The 27,580-nt window shown below is 42.0% G+C and overlaps 1 protein-coding gene across 4 annotated transcripts; it reads left to right on the forward strand.

Moving 5' to 3' along the window:
• Window positions 1-5,609: 5,609 nt before the first annotated feature.
• TMBIM6 (transmembrane BAX inhibitor motif containing 6) lies at window positions 5,610-26,184 on the forward strand. 4 transcript variants are annotated; one of them, XM_036865128.1, is made up of 11 exons: window positions 5,625-5,715; window positions 14,977-15,015; window positions 17,428-17,515; window positions 17,917-18,025; window positions 20,425-20,545; window positions 21,776-21,824; window positions 21,929-22,026; window positions 22,234-22,313; window positions 22,650-22,750; window positions 23,444-23,519; window positions 24,646-26,184. In XM_036865128.1, the coding sequence occupies exons 3-11, from the start codon at window positions 17,460-17,462 to the stop codon at window positions 24,667-24,669; spliced, it is 714 nt and encodes a 237-aa protein (XP_036721023.1). In that variant the 5' UTR covers window positions 5,625-5,715; window positions 14,977-15,015; window positions 17,428-17,459; the 3' UTR covers window positions 24,670-26,184. The 4 variants fall into 4 exon arrangements, with proteins under 4 accessions (XP_036721022.1, XP_036721023.1, XP_036721024.1 ...); XM_036865127.1 differs by lacking the exon at window positions 14,977-15,015 and having other exon boundaries at window positions 5,610-5,715; XM_036865129.1 differs by lacking the exon at window positions 5,625-5,715 and having other exon boundaries at window positions 14,964-15,015.
• The last annotated feature ends 1,396 nt before the right edge of the window (window positions 26,185-27,580 follow it).

Genomic DNA, 27,580 nt, shown 5'->3' on the forward strand with positions numbered 1-27,580 from the left:
CTGGTCCTGGCAGTTATACAGCACTACTTCTTCTGTAGTCTATTATGGGAAGCAGTCATAAGATTGCCCAGATCCAAGGGAGAGGAAATAGACTTAATCTCTTGATAAGTGTCAAGCATTCAAGGCCATTTTAGAAAAACCACCCCAATTATGGCTCCAGATCCAGCAATTCCACTCCTAGGAATAGACCGAAGAGAAATTAAAACATGTGTTCACACAAAAACTTGTGCATGAATGTTCACAGCAGCATTATTCATAATAGCCAAAAAGTGGAAACAACCCAAATGTCAATGGATGAATGGACAAACAAAATGTGGTATTGCCATACAATGAAATGTAATTCAGCCATGAAAAGGAATGAATTACTGATACATGCTACAACTTGAATGAACCTTGAATATATTATGCTAAGTTAAAGAAATTAGACACAAAAGGCCACATATTGTATGATTCTAATACATGGAATGTCCAGAATAGGCAAATTCATAGAGAAAGGGAGTTAATGGTTGCCAACACTGTGGAGAAAGGGGAATGGGGAGGACTGCTCACAGGTACAGGGTTTCTTTTGGGGGTAACAAAAATGTTTTAGAATTAGATAGTGGTGATGGTTGCACAACCTTGTTAATATACTAAAAAAATAATACTGAATTGTACGAGCTCCAAAAGGAGGAATTTTATAGTATGAGAATTATATCTCATTTTTAAAATGGATTACCAAATTTATGAGCCTATACGAGGTATAATGACTTATTGATGAAGATTTAGAATAATGGATAGCAATCAGTTTATTGTACACATCAGAGGATGTGGTGATTCTTCAGTGTCCAGGTATCATCTCTTCTTGTTCAGGTTCAGAAATCATGTTCTTCATGTTCTTTACTGTCAAATGTGTCATTGCTGGCTAATTTCACATCTCCTACAAGGAGAAAAGTAATAGTAACACTTTTTAAAAAATTGAAGTATAGTTGATTCATAATATTGTGTTAGTTTCATGTGTATAGCAAAGTGATTCAATTATATATATATATTTTCAGATTATTTTACATTATAGTTTATTACAAGATATTAAATATAGTTCCCTGTGTTACACAGTAAATCCTTATTGCTTATCTATTTTATATATAGTAGTGTGTTGGTCCCATACTCCTAATTTATCCATCCCCCCTCCCTTTCCCCTTTGGTAACCATACGTTTGTTTTCTAAGTCTGTGAATCTGTTTCTGTTTTGTAAATAAGTTCATTTGTATCATTTTTTTAGATTCTACATATATAAGTGATATCATATGATATTTGTCTTTATCTGACTTACTTCACTTGGCATGATAATCTCTAGGTTCAACCATGTTGCTACAAATGGCATTATTTCATTCTTTTTTATGGCTGAGTAATATTCCATTGTATATATGTACATCTTCTTTATCCATTCCTCTGTCGATGGACATTTAGGTTGCTTCCATGACCTGGCTATTGTAAATAGTGCTGCAATGAACATTGGGGTGCATGTGTCTTTTTGAATTATGGTTTTCTCTGGGTATATGCTCAGTAGTGGGATTGCTGGGTCGTATGGTAATTCTATTTTTAGTTTTTTAAGGAACCTCCATACTGTTCTCCATAGTGGCTGTACCAATTTACATTCCCACCAACAGTATAGGAGGGTTCCCTTTTCTCTACATCCTTTCCAGCATGTATTGTTTGTAGACATTTTTTTTTTAAACCTTATTTTTTGTATTTTTTAATTTTTGGCTGCATTGGGTCTTCACTGCTGCACACGGGCTTTCTCTAGTTGCGGTGAGCGGGGGCTACTCTGTGTTGCGGTGCGCCGGCTTCTCATTATCGTGGCTTCTCTTGTTGTGGAGCACAGGCTTAGTTGCTCTGTGGCATGTGCTATCTTCCCGGACCAGTGATTGAATCCGTATCCTCTGCATTGGCAGGCGGATTCTTAACCACTGCACCACCAGGGAAGTTCTGTTTGTAGACTTTTTGATGATGGCCATTTTGACCAGCGTGAGGTGATACCTCATCATAGTCTTGATTTGCATTTCTCTAATAATTAACAATGCTGAGCATCTTTTCATGTGCTTTTTGGCTATCTGTATGTCTTTGGAGAAATGTCTATCTAGATCTTCTGCCCATTTTTTGATTGGGTTGTTTAGTAACACTGTTAATACAATGCCAAGGGTCTTTGTACTCTGTTTATAGTGAAACAATATAGATATTCTTGTTCCTGTAGTTCCCTTATATTATTGTTTTCTCCAGGTTATATCATTACCCATGACACCACGTTATCCACATGTCACCCATGACTCTCTCAAAAATTATTACTGTGCTTTGTTTATGGTGACCACAAATGCAAGTCTTACCCAGAATATGCAAGAAGATTTGAACAGTAATTTGTTTTATGGTCATGTTAAATTTTCATTCAGAATTTTATACCATAAGCGTAGAACAACACCTCTTCTAACCATATCTTCTCTTATACTTTTTAAACCATAATCACAGCATTCCCAGACTGTGATTTCTTTCAGTGTTAACCACATCCTTATCTTCCACACATTATGGATAGAGCAAGAGGAGTGATGTCATTTGTGCATGTCTCCTTTGGCATGACTTAAGACTGACATGGGTGAGAACATTGTATCACCACAGCATTCAGAAGCAAAAGAGGACATTAGTTGGGAAGGGCCTGTTGGCACTGTGCAGCAACAGTCTCAAAAACATCCAGAAGTGATCTTGGAGGAGGAAGGGGGGGCTACTCCCAGAGGACTGCCTGACATACATCCCAGAGTCTTTGGAGGAGATGGAGTGACTACCCTGGGTGCCAGTGGTGGGGTGGGCAGCGGGTGGGGGTGGGAGTGGCTTGAGTGTAGTGAAGTACAGGATAAAAGATGCCCGCTGTCATTCTGTTGTCCTCTGGTGCTATGGACCACACACAGCTCCACAGTCAGAACACTGACAGGAGAGGATCAATACAGGGACCCATACATACAACTCAAGCCCAAAGGTTAGTAGAAGACTGTTGGTAGCCCAGAGGCCTGAGCTCATCTTCTGTCTGACCCACAAGTAGGCATGTCAGCATGATCCTGGAGACCCAATCTCATGCGATTCCACAAAAGAAATACTGTGCTGGCTAGCACGAGTGATCAGCTCACCAGGATGCCCTCTTGGAATTGAGACCTGATCACAGGGCCTTGGGATAATGACACAGGCATGAGTTTCAGAGTTCCTTGGGCACCCTGGAATTGGAGAACCCCATGAAGGGGAGAAATTGGGACAAGGGCTCAGCAGGAACTGGTCTGGGCTGAGCCTTGATGGCACTACTGGCCCAGGTTGGTCCCAGGCACATGAGGGAGACTTAGAAAATTTCCAGGAAGGCCTTCCAAAGCATGAGGCCCTCTGAGGCACAAGACCCAGGACAGGGGTCTGGGAATAAGGGTATTATTATAAGTGATTGCTCTGCAACTTGTGAAGATAAGTTGTAAAAAGAGCTTCCACCTAGTTCTCTCTATCACTGGGATTGCTCACTCTGGGAGAAGCCAGCCCTCATGCTGTGAGGACATTCAAACAGCCCTGTGGAGGAGCCCATCTGGAGAGGATCTAAGGCCTCCTACCAATAGCCAGCACCAAATTGTCAGCCATACCTTGGAAGTAATTCCTCTAGCTCCAGTCAAGCCTTTGGATAACTGCATCCTTGGCTGACATCTGATTGCAACCTCATGAGAGACCCTGAGTCAGAAATGGAGGGAATAATCTATGTCATCAATGAATGAATAAACTATGTTGGTCAACACTGTACAGGCCAAACTCTTAGCAACCTCTTGTTCTAGGTGGAGAATTCAATATTAGCTTGACAAAAGATTTCTTGTGGCTTAAGTATGGCAAGGAAATAGCTACTGCTGTACCTGAAAGGGCCACACCAGTACAAAGGTAAAAACTTCTGCAGCAACCTGTGTGAACTGATGACCAGGAACCAGATAGGCCCTGTTCCCAAGCACTTTAGCCCCAGAAATGTGGCAGAAATTAGGGTGGGGTAGGGAGAGAAACCTCAAGGAAGACTGATAATGTATTTTCTCCCACTCCAGTGGAATAAGGTTCAGAGTAAACATTAGGTTGCACTATAGAAAATAAAATGTTTATTGCATATCTGCATTTGTGTACCGAGAATCATACCCTGTCCATTTGTATTCTTTACTGAAAAGATAGTTATGCTAGCCTTCTAGGGAATTCCCTGGCAGTCCAGTGGTTAGGACTGCGCGCTTTCACTGCTGAGGGCCCGGGTTCCGGGTTCCATTCCTGGTCGGGGAGATGCCGCCAAAAAAAAAAAAAAGCTATTCTATCCTTCTAGAAAGCAGTTTCCTAAATCCTGCATTCTGATTTGATCTTCACTGATCAAATGCTTAATCTAAGTTTCTTCTCTTATTTTGCCAGAACATTTTCTGTCCATGGGCCTGTTTCCTTATCTGTAAAACGAGGGGCATGGGTGGATCTATGTTTTGTGCAGCCCCAAACATCTACAATTATAATGCTGTATTTAAGAAAAAGAATACAAAATTATGTAATAAAGTCAATATTTATTTAGAATAAGAAATCATTAGATTTTAAAATGCTGACAAAACCACAAACATAACACAATTCAAAAAACCCACATTATTATTACCAACTTGCCTGTCAACCACTATAAGCTTTTTTATCTTTTTCTACTTTTTTTGGCTGCATACTCTTTGCCTCTTCGTATGACCATGTTGTATTATTTTTATAAGATATTAAGCGATACTAGAAAGATAAATTAGCAAAAAAAGTTTTTGAAAAAAATTGATAGTGCAGAAACTTTTTTTTTTTAATCAGTCTCAGAACTCCTTACTATAAGTTCTTGCGCAAGTATTGCTTCTTGTCCTCGGGGAGCTCCAGTCCTTTGATCTTCCTTGGCTTAGTTTCTTCAGGGCTGCCAGAGCAGCTCAGCCAGATAGCCACACTGGTTCCCCTCCCACCCACTGCACTAATACCCACCTCCCCCAAGCAAGGTGGATGGGGAGGTGGTCCTTGCAACCCGCTGGCCCCGCCCAAGACCCCAGGACCACCACTTAGGCTTAGAGGGTGATCTCCAGGGTGGGGTCCGTGCGTCCGATGCAGGACTGGGGCTGCTAATTCCTCCTCGAGTTCCTGGAGAATTCGCTGAGCCTTCTAAGCTTCACTAGATTCACGGTAAATTGGCCCTTGTGAGAGCGCTTTTCTATGTGTTCTCTGAATCTCTTTCCCCCTTTAACATTCCATGACCAGCCTAAACCAGAATCCCGGGACTTTGCGGTGCTATCCTACCGCGCGTATTGGAGGCTGAATTACTTGCCGTGTGTCTTGGGTGGGGCCTGCCCCTCTTCTTTTTGTCCACTAGAGGCGGCTTTGGACCGCGACCCTTTCTTACTATGAGGGAAGAAGGCGGATATCTTTCGCTACGACGCTGGTTGGCGGCTAGAGTCTTGATCGACACGGGCGTTAAGCAAATGGCTCTGAAGTAAGCAGCTGTTGTTTATGCAAGTACAGCCAATGGAAAGGCAGAAGTGCAACGAACGGCCAATGAGGACTTGCCTTAAGCGGAACGCGGGGGCGGGGCTTCCCTCGAGGGGCGGACGCGAGGTAAAGAGTCCGGAGCGGACCCTGGGAGAGTCAGAAGCACATCCGGTGATAGGAGAGCTGTTTGGGCTCCTGAGCGGCGAGTGAGAAGGTACGTCTGAAGCTAGGACTGTGCAAGCCGGGAGTGAGAAATGGAAAGAGGGTTAGCAGTTATTGCTTGAGCAAGAGTGGGAGTAGTCTCCGTTTTCGGACTGACTGCATCCTGGGGAAAGTGGGCCCTGGTCGACAACTGGACTCCGGAAAGCTAGGCGGGGAGGGGAGGAAAACGAGAACTACTACCGCGCACGCGCAACCGTACCGGAGCGGGGGAGGGGCGGGGACGAGTCCAAGGGGTCTCTGGGGGGCGTCGAGGCGCGGATTCTGCACGGTAGCGCTAGGGAAGACTCTTGCTTGCCCTTTCCCCCCCTGTTGCGCGTCCCTCTTCTTCCTTCTCCGCCCGGTGTAGACGGCCCAGGCCCAGCCTCGATCCCTTGAATTCAGGGCACGTCCCCCGCACCTTCCTTCCGAGGAGAATGAAAGCGAAACCTTACGGGTTTGTGGTCATCGCCCCCCCCCCCCGACAGATCCCTGGCCTGCTGGGGGTCCTCTGGCCGGGCCCCATTTGGGTGAGCGGCGGGGACTGGGACTCAGGAGGGCCTGGTCCGGCAGGCTGCCCTGTCACGGCGGGGCGGGTGATGTCACACTCCTCTGTGACCCGCGAGGCTCCTTAGTTTCTTGGAAGCCAACAGCAGAGGCGGGAGATGAGGAGAGACCGGGGCCAGGCCTGGCTTGCCAGCCCCCCAGGGCAGCCCCGCTCAGGTCTGATTGGTTACTTTTGGACAGGTGAGGTGGCTTTGGCTTTGCTTGGTCCTGGGCCTTGTGGGCGTCTTTCTCAAAGTCCGCTCAGGAAAGGCGTCGTTGGGCGGTTGTTTTTCTTTTTTTCTTGGACGTACTTGCTGGAGCTGTGGTATTTTTGTGTGTTTATTAAGTGAGAAATTGCAGCCCGGTGCCAGCCCAGGTTGCATTGCCTGCCGCATGAGCCTTTCATTGACCAAACAACAACAAAAACCTGTCTGAACTTGAAACTCTGTTCCAGCAATAGTTAACTTGTGAATGTGTAATCACGTAGAAGAGCTGACTGTGCCTGAAACGTAGACAAAAATTTCAAGGTTAAAGGTTAATGGCGAATGGGCTTTTCTAGTTACTTATTTATTTCAAGTTTATCTTTTGGTTGTATGTGTAGTTTAAGAATTAAATTCAAGAAAGATAAAAGTTTCATAACTACATTTCTTACGGCTTCTGCAAACACATTTCTGTAATTATTTGATTTACCCTCTTTGGTGTTTTATTATTCCTCCTTGTCTAATATTTTTTTTGGCCTGGCTTCAGGAGTATGTTGACATTTAGATTCTCTGCCATTTTCCTCCAGTGGGGTCAGAATGGTTGAATCCTTGAGAAATGCAGTCTGTAGTTTGGATTCAGAGTTTCCTTCTTCCATTATTCATTTTGTTGTGGAAACCTGGCTTAGTACCCTCTTTCTTCCCTTCTCTCCCTTCCCCACTATTGATCCAGTGAAGTCTCACTCTCCTGAAGAATAGGAAAGAAAGGTAAAATTAATCCAGATATTTGGTCAGCATTTCCACATCTTTTCTTGATTTATGCATATGGTTCGTACTTACTGTAGAAATGCTGAAAAATACAGAAAAGTATAATAGGAATCAACATATGTTTGTTGTTGTTTTACAATTTCTCTTGACCTATGGCTGAAACTGCTTTAAGGAAAACTTGCTTTTCTACTGTAGGGTGTAATAGTAAAAAGAGCACCAGGCTTGAGAGGTCAGAAGACCCCTAACCTGGTTCTGGCTCTACTATTTTGTTTTTAATTAATTAATTAATTTATTTTTGGCTGCATTAGGGGTCTTCGTTGCTGCGCGCGGGCTTTCTCTAGTTGCGGCGAGCGGGGGCTATTCTTCGTTGCGGTGCGCGGGCTTCTCCTTGCGGTGGCTTCTCGTGTTGCAGAGCACGGGCTCTAGGGGCGCGGGCTTCAGTAGTTGCTCCGCGGCATATTGGATCTTCCCGTACCAGGGCTCGAATCCGTGTCCCCTGCATTGGCAGGCGGATTCCTAACCACTGTGCCACCAGGGAAGTCCGTGGCTCTACTATTTATTTCAACTTTCTGATGTTGGTCAGTACTAATGTCCATTTAATGTCCATTGTAAAGTGTTTAGCACTTTACAATAATTTCACACAGATTTTCTTATTGGCATTCAATGAGCTTAGTAGAGCAGGTGTTAGTTAATCATCCTTCCAGATGAGGAAGCCTAGATGACCTTAGGTAAAATGATTTCCCCAAAGTTATGTGGTAGACTATGGCAGGACTTGTGACTCCAAATCGAGTGCTCGTGCCACTATTATGCTGCCTTTTTGAACTTACTTTTTAATCTTTAAAGTGGGACTAATCATTCTTGTCATTTCTTCATGTGTGTGATGATCAAAGGGAATAGTGTATATAATAAAACACTTTGAAATTTGTTTAATTTCATATAAATGCAGTCAATGGTATTGTTATAAAAGGTACTATTGCTAGCCTGAAGAGTTTCACTTTATTTCATAAACTACCCAAGGGTATTAGTCTCCTGGGAAAACACTGACTATTCTCTTGATGCACTATCCTGCTAAATTTTCCTTTGCTACTTTGACTTGGCTATAGAATCTGCCAGAAGTGTCTTTTACTCCACCTTGTTTTCCTCTAGAGTTTCTAACCAAATTTCATGAAGTAGTTTTTATATTATACATACTCATTTTTGTTTTCAAAAACAATATTCAAACCAAGGAGAGAAAAACTGTAGAGACTGCTTTTAGGGCCACTTCAGTGACCCTCTATTAAGGTAGGCTCCTCTCTGAGCCAGCTGGGGAATGTTGATTTGTGGTCGCAACACTTGATTAGATGATGGGGGTCTAGATTTATTCTAGAGACTTAAGTGTGGGGCTGCTTACAGTGAAAAGTGTGAGAAAAGTTCCTGAACAATTAACTGGAATCCAAAACACTTGGGGGAAAAAGAGCTTCAAGGATGAGGGCTGAGTGAGTGTGCTGTTTGTCCTATGTCTACTCTTATTTGGGCTAAATATGGTTTTATTGGGCAGGGATTGCTGGTTTATATTGGAGGATGATTATGTATTTAGGACATTGGGACCATTCTGTGATTCACTGTCTGTCAAACAGTTGTGCTTTTAGAGAGGGAGATTCAGCAGTGTCAGTTTGATGCAAAAAATAATAATTTATTGAAGGAAGTAGGCATTCCATCTCCAGTTACTGGTTTGGTTCTGAGGCAGCCTCCTAGAGATTCAGGGTTACCTAATCCAGGGATTTTGGTTCAAGTTAAGGGATGGGCTGGGACATCTGGAGTCCAGATCTAGGACAATCAAAGCCCAGCCCTAGTCGAGACAGAATTTCTTGGATTTCTTGAAATCAAACTGACTTACTTCCTAGGGGTGGCAAGGAAAGCATCAAGCTAATAAACAAACATTTACTTGATCAAATTCTCTACCACATCAGATTATCACTTAGTGGTCATTAGGCTGTCTCAAAACACCTTTGTGGTCCTGGGGGACAGGAGGTACAGTGTAAATGTGCCAGAGGAGAGGCATGGCATTTAAACAAAAGTTGTTTTAATCAGTAGTAAGATTTACCAAGTTCCTTTAAATTCCAGTTCATAATTTTCTTAGACTCCCCCTCCCCCCCATGTAATTTTACTCTCTCTTTGGGTAAATATTATGCCTTGAGAATATAGCTAGCTGTGAATTAGTGATTCAATTATATATATATATATTTTAACATCTTTATTGGAGTATAATTGCTTTACAATGGTGTGTTAGTTTCTGTTTTATAACAAAGTGAATCAGCTATACATACACATACATCCCCATATCTCCTCCCTCTTGCGTCTCCCTCCCACCCTCCGTATCCCACCCCTCTAGGTGGTCACAAAGCACCGAGCTGATCTCCCTGTGCTGTGCGGCTGCTTCCCACTAGCTATAGGTTTTACATTTGGTAGTGTATATATGTCCATGTCACTATCTCACTTCATCCCACCTTACCCTTCCCCCTCCCCGTGTCCTCAAGTCCATTCTCTACATCTGCGTCTTTATTCCTGTCCTGCCCCTAGGTTCTTGAGAACCAATTTTTTTTTTTAAATTCCATATACATGTGTTAGCATACGGTATTTGTTTTTCTCTTTCTGACTTACTTCACTCTGTATGACAGACTGTAGGTCCATCCACCTCACTACAAATAACTCAATTTCGTTTCTTTTTATGGCTGAGTAATATTCCATTGTATAAATGTGCCACAACTTCTTTATCCATTCATCCATTGATGGACACTTAGGTTGCTTCCATGTCCTGGCTGTTGTAAATAGTGCTGCAGTGAACATTGTGGTACATGATTCTTTTTGAATTACGGTTTTCTCAGGGTATATGCCCAGTAGTGGGGTTGCTGGGTCGTATGGTAGTTCTGTTTTTAAGGAACCTCCATACTATTCTCCATAGTGGCTGTATCAGTTTACATTCCCACCAACAGTGCAAGAGGGTTCCCTTTTCTCCACACCCTCTCCAGCATTTATTGTTTGTAGATTTTTTGATGGCCATTCTGGCTGGTGTGAGGTGATACCTCATTGTAGTTTCGATTTGCATTACTCTAATGATTAGTGATGTTGAGCATCCTTTCATGTGTTTGTTGGCAATTTGTATATCTTCTTTGGAGAAATGTCTGTTTAGATCTTCTGCCCATTTTTGGATTGGGTTGTTTGTTTTTTTGATATTGAGCTGCATGAGCTGCTTGTAAATTTTGGAGATTAATTCTTTGTCAGTTGCTTCATTTGTAAATATTTTTTCCCATTCTGAGGGTTGTCTTTTTGTCTTGTTTATGGTTTGCTTTGCTGTGCAAAAGCTTTTAAGTTTCATTAGGTCCCATTTGTTTTTGTTTTTATTTCCATTTCTCTAGGAGGTGGGTCAAAAAGGATCTTGCTGTGATTTATGTTATAGAGCATTCTGCCTATGTTTTCCTCTAAGAGTTTTATAGTGTCTGGCCTTACATTTAGGTCTTTAATCCATTTTGAGTTTATTTTTGTGTATGGTGGTAGGGAGTGTTCTAATTTCATTCACACATGTAGCTGTCCAGTTTTCCTAGCACCACTTATTGAAGAGGCTGTCTTTTCTCCATTGTATATTCTTGTCTCCTTTATCAAAAATAAGGTGACCATATGTGCGTGGGTTTATCTCTGGGCTTTCTATCCTGTTCCATTGATCTAAATTTCTGTTTTTGTGCCAGTACCACACTGTCTTGATTACTGTAGTTTTGTAGTATAGTCTGAAGTCCAGGAGCCTGATTCCTCCAGCTCTGTTTTTCTTTCTCAAGATTGCTTTGACTATTCGGGGTCTTTTGTGTTTCCATGCAAATGGTGAAATTTTTTGTTCTAGTTCTGTGAAAAATGCCATTGGTAGTTTGATAGGGATTGCATTGAATCTGTAGATTGTTTTGGGTACTATAGTCATTTTCCGTGTTGATTCTTCCAATCCAAGAACATGGTATATCACTCCACCTGTTTGTATCATCTTTAATTTCTTTCATCAGTGTCTTATAGTTTTCTGCATACAGGTCTTTTGTCTCCTTAGGTAGGTTTATTCCAAGGTATTTTATTCTTTTTGTTGCAGTGGTAAATAGGAATGTTTCCTTAATTTCTTTTTCAGATTTTTCATCATTATTGTACAGGAATGCAAGAGATCTCTGTGCATTAATTTTGTGTCCTGCTACTTTACCAAATTCATTGATTAGCTCTGGTAGTTTTCTGGTAGCATCTTTAGGATTCTCTATGTATAGTATCATGTCATCTGCAAACAGTGACACCGTTACTCCTTTTCCGATTTGGATTCCTTTTATTTCTTTTTCTTCTCTGATTGCTGTGGCTAAAACTTCCAAAACTATGTTGAATAATAGTGGTGAGAGTTGACAACCTTGTCTTGTTCCTGATCTTAGAGGAAATGGTTTCAGTTTTTCACCATTGAGAACGATGTTGGCTGTGGGTTTGTCATATATGGCCTTTATTATGTTGAGGTAAGTTCCCTCTATGCCTACTTTCTGGAGGGTTTTTATCATAAATGGGTGTTGAATTTTGTCAAAAGCTTTTTCTGCATCTATTGAGATGATCATATGGTTTTTCTCCTTCAATTTGTTAATGTGGTGTATCACATTGATTTGTGTATACTGAAGAATCCTTGCATTCCTGGGATAAACCCCACTTGCTCATGGTGTACGATCCTTTTAATGTGCTGTTGGATTCTGTTTGCTAGTATTTTGTTGAGGATTTTTGCATCTATGTTCATTAGTGTTATTGGCCTGTAGTTTCCTTTCTTTGTGACATCTTTTTCTGGTTTTGGTATCAGGGTGATGGTGGCCTCGTAGAATGAGTTTGGGAGTGTTCCTCCCTCTGCTGTATTTTGGAAGAGTTTGAGGAGGATAGGTGTTAGCTCTTCTGTAAATGTTTGTTAGAATTTGCTTGTGAAGCCATCTGGTCCTGGGCTTTTGTTTGTTGGAAGATTTTTAATCAGTTTCAGTTTTAGTGCTTGTGATTGGTCTGTTTATATTTTCTGTTTCTTCCTGGTTCAGTCTCAGAGGTTGTGCTTTTCTCAGAATTTGTCCATTTCTTCCAGGCTGTCCATTTTATTGGCATATAGTTGCTTGTAGTAATCTCTCATGATCCTTTGTATTTCTGCAGTGTTAGTTGTTACTCTCCTTTTTCATTTCTAATTCTTGAGTAATACATTTTTAAAATTAAAATACAGAGCATATGTATATTAGGCCTATGATAAATGTCTTCTAAAACTAGATTTTTTTTTTTAATGTGGACCATTTTTAAAGTCTTTGTTACAATATTGCTTCTGTTTTGTGTTTTGGTTTTTTGGCCACTAGGCATGTGGGATCTTAGCTCCCGGTCAGGGATTGAACCCTCACCCCCTGCATTGGAAAGCGAAGTCTTAACCACTGGACTGCCAGGGACGTCCCTAAAACTAGACTTCTAAAAGGGAAAATCATCACCTGTAGCCTGTGAAGGGTGTGTTTGGAACATTCATTAAATGATTATAAACAACAACAAAAATTTAAGAAAAGGGGGAAAATTGTGCACTGAGGACATGAGAGTAATGAATTACACTAGTAAAAACAATGGTTAATATATTGAGCTGTTCTTATGTACGAAGCACTATTCTTAGCATGTTGTATTATCTCACTTAGTCCTCATCCGTATGAAGTAGGGAATATTAAATGTTATTATTTTACAAATGAGGAAACTGAAGCACAGTGACGTTAAGTGCCAGAGACTTGCTCCGTCACACAGCTAAGGATGTAGCCAAGATTCAAACGCAGCAGGCTGTGCTCTTAACCACTATGCTAGGGACATGGTTGTAGACTCTACAAACTATTCAGTAGAAAGAACTACTAAAAAAATTACAATTCCCCCCCCACCACCACCACCTTTTTTTTTTTTAACCACATGAGATTTTTCTTCTCTCAAGTATCAATTTGGTCCCTTTTGGGTGTGTGGGAACAGGATTCAAGATGTTTGAATTACTACAACGGGAATGAAGAACCATATAATTCATGCACTGTATGTTTAATTAAATGCGTGAACAGTGTTTCTTTGGTTGGTTTAATGTTGTTAAATTGTATACACTGAGGCAGCTTCTGGGCTGGCTCCAGGAGTCAGTAAGCTTTTCTTTTTCAAAGGCAAGGATTTTTTAAAAATGAAGACTAAAAAAAAAAAAAAGAAGACTAAATGCATGATTGTTTTGCATAGCTTTTGGCCACTTGGCCATGTTTCATATGCATTGTACTTAATAGGTGTTGGAATAAGATTGAGGAGAATTTTTTTTTTTTTTTAATTTAAGGCTTGGCTGTTGATAATAATATTTTGTTTTAGGACATGGGTAAGGAAGGTTCTTAGAAAACAACAAGAGATTTAACAATATGTAAGAAGACAAAGATGTTAATTGATAAGAATATTTGTCTCCTCCTACCTGCCCCTGCTGCCCTTCCCTCCTCAAACAAAAGCAGACCCCAGGAATACCTAACTCAAAACAGTGTGTTTACTTGAGTTTTTCTATCTTGATAAACCTATGCAGTAAGGGTTTTTTTGTTTTTGTTTTTTTGGCAGCGTTGGGTCTTCGTTGCTTCACGCGGGCTTTCTCTAGTTGTGGCTAGCTGGGGCTACTCTTTGTTATGGTGTGTGTGCTTCTTGCGGTGGCTTCTCGTTGCGGAGCACGGGCTCTAGGAGTACGGGCTCTAGGCGCACGGGCTCCAGTAGTTGTGGCGTGTGGGTTCTAGAGCGCAGGCTCAGTAGTTGTGGCACATGGGCTTAGTTGCTCCGTGGCATGTGGGATCTTCCCAGACCAGGGCTCGAACCCGTGTCCCCTGCATTGACAGGGGGATTCTTATCCACTGCGCCACCAGGGAAGTCCTATTGTGCAATAAGTTTTTTGTTTTGTTTTTGGGTGGCTCTGGCAGAGAGGCTGGCCTGGGGAACCACGGATGGTGACACTTCCAACAAAGCTTGAGCAATATATGCATGACAAGTTTTGGTATTCTGCCTTTCAAAGGATGAAGGCATAAAATGAGTCTCTAAACTAAATAAAAGGAATTTGGTTATGTAACGCCTGAACATTTACTTCTCATTTACAAATGCAGTGCAGGCAAATTTCCCATGAGTCTCTGAGGCACTGTCCACCTCCCTATTTTAGATTTGAGTATAGAACTCTGTACGAGTTGGGGTCCAGGGTGAGACAGACCAATGCTGGTTTCCGTTCCGTAGTGGGCTTCAGTGTATGTTAGGGGGAGTCCTATAATGAATAATTTTTGAGTAACTTGTAGTATACGTTTTCCCTTTATTTTGGTAAAATATATATAACATAAAATTTATCATTTTAATGTGCTTTTACATTTATTTTTATTTTTTATTTTGTTTATTTATTTTTTTGGCCACGCTGCACGGCTTGCAGGATCCTAGTTCCTTGACCAGGGACTGAACCTGGGCTCTCCGGCAGTGAAAATGCGGAGTCCCAACCACTGGACTGCCAGGGAATTCCCTGTACTTTTTTTTAAAACCAAGATTTTTGCTTAACTATGGGGGCCCTTCTGGAATGTTAGCTGAGTTACTTGGTTAACGGTTTTGAATACTTCAAGCCCTGTTGAGAGCTGACTGTCCCTGGGACTGAAAATACTTTTGGTATGGGAGCTGCTATTTTTGAGTTATGAATGCAATTTAATCTTGTTCAGCTGAGTTGGCATATGAACCATTGAAATGTAGATATCTTTTCTCTACAGCTTCTGAGCACAAGCAGTTGAGGCTAAGATAGAAAACTGGTAAGTTTAGTCTATCTGGCGAAAGTTATAAGAACAGTTTTAACTCATTACTTATCTATATGTTAGTTCTTGTCTGTTTGGAACAGACCGAGAGCAAACTGTCATATATTTCCTTGATTCTAAGACCTAACTATTTCCCCTTCTAATTTTAATAGTTCTGAAATTATGTCATATATACATCATGTCATAATTATTAAATGTATACTTCATTGTATTTTTCCCCATGAAGCTGCTACTAAAATTGCTGTGTACCTTTGCATCTAGAAAATTTGGTGATTACATATTTCACTTAAATTTTAGAGTTGGTAGTAATGTTGGAAAACTGGTCTTAATTAATTTTTTAATGATTTTAAATTGCAAGGCACTAAATCATGGAGAAATTCATATTTGATACCTCTGTCCCTATCCTCACAACCTTTGATGGTTTTGGTTTTTCCATCAGCAGTTGTAAGAGAGACAGTCAGTACCCCCTGGGAAATGCCAGAGAGCAAACTGCCATTCTCCCCTCCCACAGTTTCCATTCAGGGGGGTCTGGTTACAGAGTGTTGCCCCTTTCTGACTAATAATCCCCAGGGTATTTGAGGATTTAACACACACCCTCCCACACACACACTTGAACTCTTGAAATTGGAAGCAAGAGGCACTCTAGCTTTGTTGTGAATACTGAGAAACTTGGCTCTGAAGGTTGCTTCAGTGCTGTTGCAAGTTCTGTCTAGGGATGTCATTAAGGCTGTTAATGGAAGCTTTAAACAAAGACACTTTCCAGGTGCTGGATTCTGCCATCCTGTAAGTGTGTTCTCTAGAGGACGGATTCATCATGGTTATGGAAGGCTTTGGTTGGCCGTGCAATAGCCTGCAACCATTGCACCATCTAGATCAAGAGGGCCCAGAGCCCCGTGATTTAGAGGTGAGAGGAACAGCTTTAGTAGGTTCTGCAGCTTCTCACTGTATCTATCCTTCAGAACAAAACTAACAGTACAACTGAGGTGAGTAGGGATGTTGGTGAGAAAGGAAAGAGGAAATCAGAGAAAGCAAGCCAGCCATTGTAATTGTTCCATGTATGAGAGAGAGCCTCAGGAAACAAGCGGTAGTGATGCTTGTGAACTCTAAGGATGGCATCTTTCCACTGGCCCAGGATTCCTCGGGAAGTCAGTTTGGGGATTGTAACTTTTATTGCCTGGATTAATTTTGCTGAGTATTGGGCTAGGTGCTGATAGAATGGGTGTGAGTGAGTAGTAGGCCTGTCTTTCAAACAGCTTAGCTTTAATCCCCTCCTCTCCCCCGTTTTTGGCTGATTTGAAATGAATGGGTATTATGGGTCTAATAAGAATCTGGAGCATTGCTATTTAGGAAGGATGAAAGCTCTTGATTAGATTTTTAGTTCTATAGGTTAAATGTGTTTATTTAGGATTGCATGTGCGATACGGGAGGGAGCAAAACTTAAGATCCTGACTTTATGGTACTGATGTAATGTAACCTGGCTGTAGTTCAGTTTTAAAATGCCCTTTCTGACAATTGGGACAGTTGACAAGATCTGAATAAGATCTGTAGATTAGAGAATGGTATTGTATTATTGTTAATTTACTGATTTTGATCATTGTTTTCAGGATATACATACTGAAGTGTTTAGGTGTAAAGAGGCATTGTGTCTTGCATAGTTAGGAAAAGGTCTCCATATATTGCTATATAGAGAGGGGGGGATAAAGCAAATATGGTGACATACTAACATTTAGGAAATCTGGGTGAAGTGTGCAGAAATTCCTTGTACTATTCCAACTCTTCTGTAAGAAAGGTTCTGAAATTGTGTTTTAAAAAATTCTCTCTGCACAAATTTCTTTTTCATGGAGGAACTTTCCTCTTTTTAAAATTGTGGCTCCCTTACAGTTCAGTTCTAAATTGCATTGGGTGGAAAGTTTCTAAATGTATATTTAAGAAATGCAAGCCCTAGTGCCAGACCCAGCTTTATAGTTTTTCTTTTTTATCTTTAAGCTTCTGTGCCTTTGCTGAGGGAATTCTCTGGCATCTTGAAAAAATGACAAGTTGCTTTATGTTCCAGTAAGACTGGGTCCCTTTAACTAGCTTGCTAATAGAGAATTTCTCAAAGAAACAAACTGTCTTTTAAAGGGGCAGGTTATCTTCTGAAAGAATAGAAATCAAATGCTAGTAATGAAACAGTTTGGGGAGAAGAAGATGGGTTCTTCTGTCCCCTTTAAAATGGTTGCGTATGATTGCAAATGTATTCTAGAAGGAAATACATAAAAATGCAAATGGTGGTGTTAGGGCAGTGGGATTTTAGATATAACTTTCATTTTTCCAAACTTGTATGTTGCTATTTTTCATAAGAAAGTTGTTTGTTATTTTGTGTGTCCTTGTATCTTTAAAATAACTTTTCTTATTTCCTTGATTCCACAGAGTGGAGGCTGTGTCCCACAGACTCTAGCATCATGAACATATTTGATCGGAAGATCAACTTTGATGCACTCCTTAAATTTTCCCACATGTAAGTGCTTTGACCTTGACTGTACTTCCTTATTACATTTCCTTTTATATCTTGTTTCTTTTCCTTTTCCTGATGTATTAACTTTTGTACGTACAAACTAACATATTAACTTTGCTAGAATCCTGAGGATCTGATAAAAGCACCCAAATTCTAAGGGCTGCGGTGTGGTCGCTGGAAAGCCATTTAGTTATTATAGTTTGGGTAATGATTGTTCATAGTTTGGGCATTGGGGCCTTCCTCAGCATTTAAGATTTTCTGTTTGTTAACCTAGTTTTCAAAGCATTCTTTTTTTATTGTACCAAAACTTTCACATATTCTCTGGGAAGAAGAAGGAAAGTTATTCTTAGCTTAGAGATGAGATTGGTCCTGGAGTAATGGCCATTATTAACATTCTTTCCTAGAACCCCCTCGACACAGCAGCACCTGAAGAAGGTCTATGCCAGTTTTGCCCTCTGTATGTTTGTGGCGGCTGCCGGGGCCTATGTCCATGTGGTCACCCATTTCATTCAGGTAAGAGCGGTTTTCTCCTCTAGTTGCTGTGGTACAAATCGCATTAGGAAGAAACTAGCTCAGCAGGGTGGTACAAGCCTATGTCCTTCCTTAATACTTTTCAGTAGTTTGGGATCTGAACCCAGCCAGAGCCAGTTGTAAATCAGGACATGCAGAACCATTTAATTTTTCTGGCAACTCTGCCCTCTCTAAATACTGAAAACAGGATGTTTTGACCCTGACACTGAACGGTGTGCTGCTGACACACAAGACCCCCACCCACTGGGGAGAGGTCTGCGTGCTGGGCTGGTTTTGCACAGTAACCTTTTTATCTTTTCTTCCATTCTTCCTCTTTTTTTGCCTGAATGACTGTGTAGTAGTTGGATACAGAACACTGATTGTATGATTATCAGGAGAGACAGGGTTGAGACCTTTAAGGATTTGGCCCATTTTATTCTTTGATAAACTCATTTTCCTTTGTTGAGTGAGAGTTTGAGTTTGGCTAGAAACAATAAAAGGGATGGTTGAGGAATAATCAAAAAGTTTGAAGCTCACTAACCAAGACTTGTCCCTTTTGGAGTGACCTTTTTAGTGTAAGTACAGGGGTGTGCCTGTGTTGGCATTTGCCACTGCTGAGGAGTGGCATGATCAGGCATCCCCATGCCCAGGCATCTCCTGGCAGAGGTTGTGTGAAAAATTACTCTAGACACTCAAAGATAGGGCTTTGATCCCTCAAGTTCAGACTAAAACATTTTCTACCTTTTAGGCAAAAGTGGCCCTTTTGGTGTCTGGTTGTGTTTTGTTTGTTTTTTTAAGTAATATAGTCATCCTCATTATTCATGGATTCCGTATTTGTGATTTACCTACTCAGCAAAATTCATTTGTAACCCTAAAATCAGTTCTCATGGTGCTTTTGTGGACATTTGCAGCCATACACAGAGTGGCAAAAAATTCGAGTTGTCCATTGCACCATGTTCTGGCTGAGGTTGAACAAGGCAACACTGCCTTCTTTCAAGCTCTCATACTGTAAACAAGTGTCTTTTTCATAGTCTGTTTAGTGCCACCTGCGTTCTTATAGTTTTTCTTGGTGATTTTGATGTTTAAAATGGCCTCAGGCATAGTGCTAAAAAGTGCTGAGTGGTATTGCTAAGTGCAAGACTGTGATGTGCCTTATAGAGAAAATACGTGTGTTACATAAGCTTTGTTCAGGCATGAATTACAGTGCGGCTGGGCACGAGTTCTATGCTGATGAGTCAACAGTATATATCCAAGTGTCTTTAAACAGAAAAGACATATACGACAAGGTTTTGTATTGACCAGTTGATAAAAATGTGACAAGAGGCTCGAAAGAGCTTAAACCTTTGTTTCCTCCAGGAGCATTTGTTCAGTATCACTGATTCATTGCTTACAGTGGCTGTATAGAGCAGAACTGCTGTGAAAACTGAGGATTGACTACCTTTAAAAGAAGGAAGGAACTTTGGTGTCTACATACATCCTTGATGATTTTCCTCTCTTTCTAATGCTTGTAACTTTTCCCACTTGCTTTAAAACAAAATTTTTTTTTTCTTATAAAACTAATGCATGTTCATTGTAGAGAATTTAGAAAACAGACTAGTGATAAGAAGGAAATATAAAACTCCATAATCCCATCACCCTAAATTAACTTAACATTTTGGTTCTTACTCTCTGTCTCAGTTCATTCAGGCTGCTCTAACAGAATACCATAAACTGGGTGGCTTAAACAACAAACGTTTCTCAGAGTTTGGGAGGCTGGGAAGTCCAAGATCATGATAGGTGCTGGCAGATTTGTTCTGTGGTGAGGGCCAGCTTCCTGTGTAAACAGCCATCTTCTCCTGTGTCGTGACATGGTAGAAGGGGCAAGGGAGCTCTCTGGGATCTCTTTTATAAGGTCACTAACCTCCCTTTGTGAAGGCTCCACCCTTATGATCTAATCACGTTCCAAAGACCCCACCTCCAAATACCATTAAATTGGGGGTTAGGATTTAAACATGAATTTGAGGGGGGGGGCACAGTCATTCAGTTTTTTCTGTGTGTGTGTATATACATTTGAGTGTGTGTGTGTGTTTTAAAGTGATCAAAAAGAGGTCATTCCTACTTGTTCTGCAGATTGGAATATGCTTCAAGCACTTGTCACTTTGATTCATCTTTTCTGTTTCTTGGGTCAGACTCATAATTTGACTTGGGCAGTTACAGTTAATGGACTGCCTCCAGCATCCACCATGGTCCTGACCTTGTCCTCCAAGCTTCTGGTTTTTCTCCTCAGCCCTCACTGCCTTTTCTGCTGCCTCCAGGTTAGAAGCAAATATTAGGAAGTCCAGGTGAATATTTGAACCCAATAAGGTCTCTTGCAAAATAAATTTGATACTTTCAAGTGTTTAATTATTGACTGGATCTAACAGGCTGGCCTGCTGTCTGCCTTGGGATCCCTGGGGTTGATGATTTGGCTGATGGCAACACCTCATAGCCATGAAACTGAGCAAAAAAGACTGGGACTTCTTGCTGGATTTGCTTTCCTTACAGGTATGTTAAGGGATTGGTTTAATTTTGAGGGAGGGACACTGTATTTTTAGTATCTCTTTAGATTAAGGCCCAAGATATATATTTATTCTGATGCACCCCAACTGGCACACTGTACCATCCTATCTTGTATTTGAGTGTGCCTTGTATTGCTTTCTTATTTCATAGAGGTGCATCTTGCTTCCCCATCTAGAGGGCTCTTTGTGACTAGTGTCTGTGACTTCTACTTTTGTATCCAAAAATAAGCATTTGTATGCTTGAATGAATGAGGTTTAAGAGCTTAGGTAGCGTAACTTGTTAATGGTGGACATGGGACTAAACTAGGCCAAGAATCTGACTTAGTTGAACTCACACTGGCAACTATCATAGGAGCATCTGTTCTGAATCTTGTGGACAGTTAATTAAAGTCATACATTGAGATCCATCCTACAGGGCACTTTGCTGATTCTCAAGGAAAGAATTAAAAGCGCAGATCTTCTAGAATTGTCATTAAGGAAAACAGGTCTCAAGGTACATAGTAAAAATACTTGCAAAGCAACATTTGAGTTAGTACAACTTGTTCTGAGTGCGTCTAATCTATACAGTGTTGAAGAAATTGTAGAAAGGAAGGGATTTAGAGATTAAGATTTTTAGATCAGGGAAAGCTAGTTTTTGAAGGTATTAAAGGGGTGGGATTATCAGAAGGAGAGAAAAGCCAGAGTAGAGGAGAGATTGGAGCTGGAACAGGTTGCCGCCGCACCCTCCTGTTGGCAGGTGTCCACCTGCAGAACCGGTCTGGCCTTTTCTGCTACAGAGGGAGTCAGCCTGCGTGACTACAGGTTGTTGGCCACAAGGCACTGCTTTGCTCTTTATCCTTTTCATCTAATTCCTGATCTGGCCCACATTACAGTCTCACATCACTGCTCTTCAGAGTTTTGCAGCCTTATAATTTAGCTGGAAAATGTTTGACATGCCTGCTTCATTTTTCCTAATGTCTATTCCTCCTGGGTCATCTATGATTTTCAGCCAAGGGGACAGTTGGTGCAGGTCTGTCCATAAATAACTCAGTCAAGTATTTGTTCTCTGGAAAACAGTTGAGGATGGAAGAGAGAGAGATTTAATTACGTTAGTCCACTTGTTTTGTTGTTTTCTAGGACTGTAGGCATGCCCATGCTATTGATGATCAGCTTTTGGATGAGAGTCCTCTTCAAAAATCGGTGTTAATGCTGTGTTCTGGGGCTTTTTGTTTTCTAGGAGTTGGCCTGGGCCCTGCTCTGGACTTGTGCATTGCCATCAACCCCAGGTAACTATGTTACTAGTGTCTTACGAATATACCTTCTAAATATACCTTCTAAATATAGGTTATATACCTGTAGCCTTTGATATAATGGTCTTTTCCCTTAACAGCATCCTTCCCACCGCCTTCCTGGGCACAGCAATGATCTTCACCTGCTTCACCCTGAGTGCACTCTATGCCAGGCGCCGTAGCTACCTCTTTCTGGGAGGTATGTGTGGACTGGAAAATAGGGCGAGGGTCTCCACTTTAGCCAGAATTCTCACTAGGACCTTTGCCCTCGCCTCCAACTTGTGACTGTTGGGTTGAAATTGAAAGCCTTCATTTTGGGGGGAAAGTAACGAATGCCTTTAATGGGATTGCTTTGCTTTACTTTGCTTTGGCTTTTCTCAAGATGGCTTTTTGTCTTCTCTTACAGGTATCTTGATGTCAGCCATGAGCCTGATGCTCTTGTCTTCCCTGGGGAACCTTTTCTTCAGATCCATTTGGCTTTTCCAGGTGAGATTTGCATATAACTTTGCAGCAGCCATTTACCTTGCATTTCTTTTTCTTGCTTAACCCCCTATAGCCAAGATAGACTAAGAATTCTCATCTTTGTGGGGCAGTGCTCTTGAAGCCTCGCCACTCACCCTCCCAGGACGGAGCCTTCTGAAGTGCAGAATTGTGCCTAGGGAAGTAATATGGTCTTCACTGTGGCTTCAGTTCCCACGAATGTTAATGTCAGTAGGGTTAGCGTTCGATGTACTTTCAAGTGGCCAAGGGCCAGAAGGAGGTAGGGCTGTTTTTTCTTTACAATGTCTACCACGTGGTAACCTCATCTCATTCTTTTGTTAGGCAAACCTGTATGTGGGACTGGTGGTCATGTGTGGCTTTGTCCTTTTTGATACTCAACTCATTATTGAAAAGGCTGAAAGTGGAGATAAAGATTATATCTGGTGAGTGTGAAACCTGGTCTTTAATGAGCATGAAGCGGGGAGGCATACTCTTCCATTCGACGACTCTTTTCTGATCTCTGGGATGATCTTTTGCTTGACTCACCTTTCTTTCCACATCGGTAGGAATAAGAAGGACCAGATGGCACGGGCTGACTTATGTGGCCAGCCTTCAGGGGCATACATGATAGGATATCCATGGTTTTGGAACTATGCACCAAAAAGCATCGTTTCCCTCAATTCCTGAAAGACATCAGATTTTTAAAAGTTGGACTAATAATATGTATTTAATTATCCATACTTTGAATAGTGGTTACCTCTAGGCAGAGTAGAGGGAAGGGGATCTTTCACCTTTTACTCTTTATACTATTGTATTCTTTAAACCTTTAACAATGAGAAGAAGATACGCATATAATTTTTTTAATGTAGTAATCCTCTCAAAGTCTCAACTAGTTAATGGTAGTTCCAGGTTCAGACTCAGGCCTCTGCAGAGTCTAAATTTTCTTTTCTCTATGCTCCATGGCTTCGCTGAGTTGAAGAGGATCTCAGACACTAGAGTTTTACTTAGTTGGTGGTGGAGTGCTGGTGAAGTTGACTCTTGGAGTTGGGGCGGGGTTTCTATGTTCTGCACCTTTGTGGGCTTGTGGATAAAGGAAAGTGGGAAGTGCAGTTTGTGACCTGGTTCTTCTCTTTCAGGCACTGCGTTGACCTCTTCTTAGATTTCGTTACTCTCTTCAGAAAACTCATGATGATCCTGGCTATGAATGAGAAGGTTAGCACCACCTAAAGATGAAAGACTGGCTCCTGAGCTCGGCATCTATGTGTACTTAAAGCTTGAGAACTTGCTCACACTGTGTGGGTCCAGGGTAACTGTAAGGCAGGCCACTGAGTAAGAGTTCAACTAGAAGTCTTTAGCTGTTGGAGAAAAAGGAACAAGTAAAAATCATCCTTTTTTTTTTTTTCTTTTTTAAATGAATCCCTGAGATTAGTATCAAAAGGAAAAGAGCTTCAGTGGCAACAAGAAACAATCTACTATATGAAGGATTTAAAGGCTGTAAAGATAGTTGTGACTCAAAAAGATAATCTAGAGGATTTATATAATACCACCAGCTTTTGTATATATATTTTAGAAATAGGCCAATGTTACCCATTTGTTAGTCTTAGTTTTTTTCAAGAAAGGCATTCTGTATAGGGTTAGTGAGTGGCAAACATCATCCACTCCAGCAGTAGGGGAACAAATAAAAGCACAGGCCTTTCTTTACAGAACTTAAGGTGGAATGTGAGTCGGTGCAGTGGTGATGGAAGCAGTTGACCAGATGGGATTGGTGGTCCTCTGGTCTGTACTGCGATTGGACTGAGGACCAAGCAGTTTCAGTCAAAACAACATCCCTTTCATCCATGTAATGATACCCTGGGCTTCCCCCCAGTGCAATGAAGAGTTCAACTGGACTATATTATTTCGAATGTTGATTTATGCTGAGGATTTATGCTTTCTTCTCAGGCCTAATGGAAAGTTGATCTTGGCTTGGTCTTGGCCTCTCGTTCAGTTATTTTAGGGTAGACCGCTGGTCTGCAGCCTTCGGTGGTTGGGATCTGAGCTGTCGTGGTCGTGAGTAGCCAGGAGTGGTTAGGCAGCCCACCTAGCTACTCAGTGGGGTAGCAACGGGAGCAACTGCTTAACCTTTATTGTTGTCAAGTCTGTAGCGACTTGGGAGACCACCAGCAGAAGATGGTTAAGATTTAGTTCCTCCTATCCTGAAGGAGCACCTCTCCTCCCTTTTTACTGTCCGGATCCCTTCCAATCACTAACCAAAGGCAGTGAGGTATCGGCTGACTCAAGAGTTTTAGCTTAAATGTCAATGCCAGAAGTTAATTGGGTAATTTTCCTCCATTTCTAGGATAAGAAGAAGGAGAAGAAGTGAAATGACCATCCAGCCTTCCCCAATTTGACTTCCTCTCCCTCCGCCCCTCATTTCCTCTTTGCACACATTACATACAGGTTGCGTGTTCTGTGATAATGAAAAGCATCAGAAAAGCTTTTGTACTTTGTGGTTTTCTCTATTTTGAATTTTTTGATCAAAAAAATGATTAGCAAAATATAGTTTGGAGTTTGGCTTCATATTTCTGGGCTTCTTCCCCACTCCCTTTTCTGTCATCCCCCATCCCTAGCCTCTTCCTCTGCTCAGGCAGCCAGTCTGCCGTGATGAGGAGCTGGATCTGCAGAGGAAGCAAACTCCAGGAGTCCGCTTTACGACTGAGCTTCACCGAGTGGACCTGAACTGTTTGGTAGAGACGCCTTGCTCGGCCCTTCTTCCCTCAGCGTTGTTTGCTTTATGCGCATTTCCTATGGGACTAGGCAGTGTGTTTTCCATTGGAAAGACGTTTGCTGGTCCCATTGTTGCTCAGGCTTATTACGTCTGAGCTGCCAACCCCTACAGAGAACATGAAAAGCCTCTTCTGGTGGATGCTTTGCTTCCCCTGAGCTGCCCGAGTCACTGCTGGTCTGGCAGACGTGCCTTTCTGCCTTGCTGTCACAAAAGGAGTGTGGATTTGTGTGGGTTCCCTTTCCAATCCCTTGTCTGGCCCTCGGAATCTGCCTGCTTTCCATCCGTGGGGTGGGAGGGTTTCAGCACAAAGGGAAATTCTTGTCAGGCATCTATGAAATGGCTGATTATGTATGGCAAGATATAATGTAGAGTTCACAGACTTCCCCATTTTTTTGTTAAATTGATCACTACCTTAGTTACTGAGTGGCCTCTACCACGTGGCTGTGATTAAGGGTCCCGGGAGAGGAAGGATAGAGAAGGGGCATGGCTGAGCCTCTGAGGTAATTGTGACTAATCCTGCCAGACAGACCCAGATGAGGACCTGTTTGGGGCAGGGGAGAGTAGTATCTCCCCCACTAACTGAGTGGGTCTTTGTTCACACCAGTGGCACGGGCTGTGATGGCTTGGGAGGCAGCATTCATAACAGTCCTTAGGTGCGTTTTTGTCTTATCTTGGGCACTAATAGGTAGTGTCAGGTCAGAGATTTGGGGCAGTAGGTAAATGTCCATTTTACAGATGCACTTCAGGTTTTGGTCTATTCACCTGTTTGCAGAAATCTGCAGCCTCCTTTAGGCAGGGGCTGGGCGACCAAACCTGCAAGACTTCTGCTTTCCTACAGTTCCGTGTTTGCAAGTGTAGGGGGGCAGTACTAATGGGGTCACCAGCTCCTTCCCTGTGAGCTGCCACAGCCAGCTGGCACAGAAGGTCAGGCAGCCTTGGGAGCATTTGTGGCTCTGGCTACTCACAGGGCTTCAACGTAAGGGGGACTGAGCCACCGAAAACCCATTGCTAGTAGGACAGCATTTTTGGCTTCCCCTGTTCACAACCAGCACACAGTTTGACCCAGTGGCTACTGGTTCACAGCACACCACATCACTGTGCCATCCCGTGGCTACTGGTTCACAGCACACCGCATCACTGTGCCATCCCAACAAAACAAACAGTTTTGTTCCCAGGCTGTGTGATTCCTGGAGTGGCATGCCCCTCAGAATGTCTTGCTTCTGCAGAGGATGCTGCCCTCTGATTTAGCTGCTGTCTCCAGCCTGTGGCTTGAGAATTTACTAAAAGGGATTTCCTTCCCATTCAGCCCCCAATAGCAACCCTCCATACATTGGTTGATTCTCTGCTAGGCCTGAGAATATGCGTTACATCTCCTGAAGCCAAACTCCACCTCTTGTGCTTTTTTTGCTTGGGATGAAGGAGTTTTTCTTTAGAAACAGTGCCAAGAATGACAAGATATAAAAAACTACTTTTAAAGAAAATGCCTAACAGGTTTTTAATACAGTAATCACTGTAATTATCACTTTCTTTTCTAGTTCCTTGCTTTCCAGCTCAGGCTGTATTCTCTAACTCATACTGTGAAGACAAAGGTGTTTTTGATTCAGAAATATATGGAATCTACATAGTCTTAATTTGTAAAAAATAAAGAAAATTCCTTAACCTTTCCTTGTGTAAGTGTGTGTGAAATTCAGGGCCACAGCTGAACGGGAGGTTTGGGGGGCTGTCTGACTTCTTGTTCTTGGGGCTGGGAGTAGGACAGGATTAAGTTTGCTCTAGGTATGAATAGAAATAAAGAGACCCCCACTTGGGCCTCTCAGTCTGTAGCCCCAGCTTGCCACAAATGTTGGGGATATTCTCTGTTCCATACACAGCCCAGGCCTTTTTCTGGTCCTCCTTCTACCCAGCCTTTATCATAGGGGGTTCATGGTAGCAGCACGTGTAGTTGGTTCCAGTATACAGCCAAGCTTTGACATTTGGGGATGCATAATGGAAAAAGCATGACAATTCACTCATTTTGCAAGTATCGTTCGTGGTCTGCAATATCTGTGGTCACCCACTGGGCCCGGCTCTATTCTCGACGGTAGAAATCATCAGTGAAAATATAAAAATCCTTGTCCTCGTAGAGTTTATATATGTGATTATAAACCAAAATTTGCATTACAGTCAGGTTACTCCATTTTGGCATGCTTGCCCTCTGGTTGTCACTCATTGTAAACAGCTTCCTGTTACTCTGACTCCTGGCTGAGGCCCCAGCTGAGGTGGAGCAGGAAATGTGAGGTGTTTCAGGTACTGTCTTTGCACCCTCAATCTTTGTAACCAGAGCAGGGCAGTGAGCTCCCTTTTAGTCTTCTCCCAACTAGCCCACCAGTCACAAGTTAAACAGAAGAGGTTAACATAGCTCGTTCCACGCCTAGCAGACCTGCAGGCTGAGCTAGAGTGGGGAAGGCATCGGTGGGCGGCAGAAGTGGAAGGATGTCTGTGCTGGGAGAATAGACAGTCTGTTCTG

This window comes from Balaenoptera musculus, chromosome 10 (genome assembly GCF_009873245.2).
Source record: "Balaenoptera musculus isolate JJ_BM4_2016_0621 chromosome 10, mBalMus1.pri.v3, whole genome shotgun sequence".
Lineage (NCBI taxonomy): Eukaryota > Metazoa > Chordata > Mammalia > Artiodactyla > Balaenopteridae > Balaenoptera > Balaenoptera musculus.